The sequence below is a fragment of the Eurypyga helias genome, unplaced genomic scaffold, assembly GCF_000690775.1.
Source record: "Eurypyga helias isolate BGI_N326 unplaced genomic scaffold, ASM69077v1 scaffold27853, whole genome shotgun sequence".
Lineage (NCBI taxonomy): Eukaryota > Metazoa > Chordata > Aves > Eurypygiformes > Eurypygidae > Eurypyga > Eurypyga helias.
This window is the reverse complement of record NW_010240975.1, coordinates 9,986-14,049: the sequence shown is the minus strand read 5'-3', so window position 1 is coordinate 14,049 and position 4,064 is coordinate 9,986. Positions and strand designations below refer to the sequence as shown.

Here is a 4,064-nt window from a genome sequence, read left to right as displayed (position 1 = left end):
AGTGCTGCGTTTTCCATGGTGATAGACGGCCCGAGTCGCTCCACGTGGCGACTGTGTTTACTTTGCCTTCTGCTCACTAAATCATCTTCCCCTAAGATTTATTCTGACTCGCTGAACCATCCGAGCAGCTTTCAACTGCTGCCTTTTGTTTTTTTTTTTTAATGGAAAGAAAAAACCCAACTTTATTAACTCTTTCCTACCGCTCCCACCTTTCTCTAAGCGTGGAATTTCCCTCCTGCGGTGGCACGTAGCTGCAGGGCAGCATCGGGGGCATTCAGAGTGGTACCAGGGATGTTAGTGGCTTGTGGACTGCAAAGCAGAGGACTGGGAACTGGAGGAGCTTCCCAAGCTGCTCGTGAAAATGGTGTACGTGGCTCGATGTATGGAGACTATGCTCTTGGGGTTGCTGTTAAGTATGGAGAGAGATGTTCGGAGGGAAAAGATGACGCTAGGCAAGGCATTGCCCGGCAGATGCCTCCTTTCCAAAACGGTGGTGCCTGTGCCAGGGAAAGACACTCAGCCCTGCTGCTCCATGTCCTCTCCCTGAGCGCAGAGGGTGCTCCGCACAGCCATCCAGCTGGCACGAGCACCGAAAGGAGCACGACGCTTTGAATAACCAGCAAAGGGCGTGAGGTAAGGGAACCTCGCAAGGAGCCAAGCCTAACCTAAAGCTCTCCCTCCAGAGCAGCCCTCTTGCCTGCCCACCATGAGCCCCGGTGCTGCCACGAGCCTGCAGTGGGGGGGACTGCCGGAGACAGAGAAGCGTGTCTCTTCCTCGGTGCTGGCTGTGTGTCAGCGCTCTGTTCTGCTCCGAGCACGGCTGCGCCGTCAGCGAGTGTGACTGGGTTAATGGAGTATGTCGGGGGACCGAGGGCAGGGTTTGGTGGCGAGCTACTGACTTGTCAGGCCTGGGGAAGTGGTATGTAGCAGCTCAGCTTCTCACACAGAACGAGCCTCTGGCTTGGGGCTGTGGTTTTCATGTTAGTGCATATATATATATATACACACACACGTGCAGAGCGTGTGTTTTTTGTGATGTAACTGAGATGACTGGGATGGCGGGTAACAATGCTGCGTTCAGGAATCTGCATTTCTGAAAACAGCCTGGTGATAGCACCAGGTGCAGGGGATGAGCCAGGTGGTGACAGGGAGGGAGGGAGGGTGCTTTGAAGGCAGCACGTCGGCAGAGGACGGTGACGGGGAGGGCAGCAGCATCTGCTGGCGGGGGGATGTCCCTCCAGCACAAACACAAGTTAAGGGGCTGGAAGGGTCTGAGCAGAACCGCTGGTGGGACATCGGCAGTGGTTGGTGTCAGTGTAAGTGGCCTCACTCATGGCAGGCCCAACCCTGAAGTCGGTGGTGTAGCAGTTCTTGTAGGGGTCGTGCTCCAAGACCTTTCCTTTCTCCTGACACAGTGAAACAGGCATGTCCTGGGATGAGGGAGCGGTTTTGGTGGCAAAGCCTCACTGGCATCTTCTGCTGCTTCTGAGTCCTGTCCTTCTGTTAGAGAAACGGTTGGAGAGGCGTGAGGAAACCTTTCCACTGAATGACAAAGTAAACAATACTTTCTTGCTTTGGGAGAATTTTCCCTTCTGATTTGGGGTGTCATTTCCCCTTGCCGGTCTCCAGGCTGCTCTGAAAAGTCCCTACACATCCAGCAGGGAAATCCTGCAACACCGAGATCGTGAGGTTCATCCCAGCCTGCTGAGGGGTGTGCGGGCAAGCCCCTCGCTGTGAATTGCGGAAACCCAGTGGGAGCAGAGCCCTGTAAGGTGCTGCCTGGCACTGCTGGGGACCCAGCTGGAGCCCGCCCTTGGCTGTCCCTACAGCTGCAGGTTAGGCCGGGTACCCTGGTACCCTCTTGGGTTACTGTGCTGCCGTCTTCTCCCTGGGAAGTGTCTTCACTTGCCCAGTTAGAAGAAGGTGTTGGATTTGCCTCACTCTCCTTTGTCCTGCAGGCTGGATGCAAAGGCGGAAGCATGGTAAAGGCAGCATCTTCCCAGGATCCATGGGCTCTTTGAGAGATGATCAGAGGGAGGCCAGATGATCTGCACAACGCGCACGCCACTGTTTCTCGTCCGCAAAGGCAGCATCGGAGTGCTCTCCCCAGCCCCGCGCCCCCCGGCTTGCCCGATCGTTTCCGGATGTTTCGCAGCTGCGAGTGGGAGGTCCTGGAGCGATCTCTCAATATCCTCCAGGCCAGCGACTTCTACTGGGGCCCCTTGTCCGTGGGGGAGGCTCACGCCAAGCTCCAGCAGGAGCCTGTTGGCACCTATTTGGTGCGGGACAGCTCGCAGGGAAACTGCTTGTTCAGCCTGAGCGTGCGGATGCCGACAGGGCCCGTCAGCCTCCGAATCTCTTTCCAGGAGGGATATTTCCGCCTGAAGAACTGGTTTTCAGACTGTGTGGTCCGGCTGCTGGAGCTGGTGGTGGCAGGGACCCGGAACAACCCCTTGCACTTTGATGAGATGGGGGGCACCCCTCTGGTCTTCTCTGAGCCCCTGTGCCGGAGTCGCCGGGCAGTGCCCACGCTGCGAGAACTGTGCTGCCGGAGCTTGCCCGCTGGCACCGTGGTGGGGGACACAGCAGGGCTGGGGGGCTCCTTGGGGATGCGCCCGAGGGAGGAGATGGTCTCACCCCCGGGTGGAAGGGGGGGGTCGGAGGGTAGCGTTATCCCCAGCCCCTCTCTGTCCTGGGCCGGGAGATGATGCCGCGTGCGTGGGTGACGAAGGGAGGTGCCTGTTCCGTGGCTGTGCTGGTGGGACACATGCCACGCCAGTGGGTCTGGACGGGCTGCTGGGAGAGGAAAGGGAGAGGGAGCGGGGCTTGAACTGGTGGGCTGTGACAGCTGTGTCCTCGTACGAGCACAGCCTGTGTGGCCTTCCCCAGAGATGCCTGGGGTGAAGCCAACCTGAAGAGCAGAGATTCCCCCCCTCTGCCCCCAAGTCCTGCTCTTTGCTCCATTTGTAACTTATAAGCTGGAGAAGAAGGTGAGTTGCCTGTCCTCCCAGGACAGCCCTGTGCATGCCTCTACCCCGAAGTGCCTAAGCTTGTTGCTGCTACAGATCTGCCCTCGTGAAGTGGTTTGGCCGAGTCCAACCCCAACAGCAGCGCAGCTCGGGCATCGCTGGGCACGACCCCTGCGCCGACCGTGTCCCTCCATAGCTGCAGCGGAGTGAGAGCAGGTTTTGCCCCACGCAGCACGAACACGACGCCTCCCGCTTCAGAGGCCAACGTCTGCACAGGGAGGAAGCGGTCGCAGCCGCGTACGATACGTGCAGCTTCACAGGCTTTCACGTTGCTTTATTTGAACAGGTTTTTGGGAGCGCAGATGAGTTACCCCTTCTAAGGGCCTGGTAACCTGGGTAACCTTCCTGCCGAGGTAACCTTGGGCTGGAGGGCCGGGTCTGCCCTGGGAGGCTGTGAACATGGGATCCAGGCCCTTTCTTAACGCTCATCTGATAGTATGCTGCTGCCACCTACAGTGCATAGAAAGGCCTTTTGGGTTTGCCTTACAAAAGGCAAAGAATTTTTTATAAGAGACTTTAAAAATTTTTAATAAACGTGGTTTTTATACTTATTTTTAAAAGTCAGTGACTACATAGCGATACTTTCATTTCCTTGCATTGTTGGAAACCCTGTTAGTGTAGTGCCGAGACACGGCAATCAAACTGAAACCCAACAAGTGAGTGCCTTACAAAGACCAAAAGCAGAAGATAAATCAGTGGTCCTAACTGGGAACAGTGAACGTAATTCATCTTACAGTGTAACCAAGTAAAGGATTTTCTAAACAGAAGTTACTTCCTAGAAACGTAGGGGTGAGATTTTCAGAAGTATTTTTAGTACCTCAAAATTGGTGCTGAGTGCGTGACAGGAACGTGAGTGATTCAGGATCATAGAGCAGGGCACAGCAGCAGTGAACCCAGAACTGGTCAGGATGAGCACAAGGGCGAGGAACAGAGTCAGCTTAACTGGGGTTATGGTTCATTTCAGGGGTGCAGGCAGGTATAATGTCTTCGAAATAAGTGACTGAGAACAGCTACGTGAAAGGAGAAATTGCAATT

The 4,064-nt window shown here is 55.7% G+C and overlaps 1 protein-coding gene across 1 annotated transcript; it reads left to right on the top strand.

Annotated features, from left to right (window-relative positions):
* Positions 1 to 2,024: 2,024 nt before the first annotated feature.
* LOC104507368 (suppressor of cytokine signaling 1-like) lies at positions 2,025 to 2,708 on the top strand. Its single transcript, XM_010148617.1, has one exon. The coding sequence runs from the start codon at positions 2,025 to 2,027 to the stop codon at positions 2,706 to 2,708; it is 684 nt and encodes a 227-aa protein (XP_010146919.1).
* The last annotated feature ends 1,356 nt before the right edge of the window (positions 2,709 to 4,064 follow it).

What these genes read in the sequence shown, in the direction of transcription:
- LOC104507368 (XM_010148617.1), top strand. Translation starts at nt 2,025, where the DNA reads ATGATCAGAGGGAGGCCAGATGATCTGCACAACGCGCACGCCACTGTT.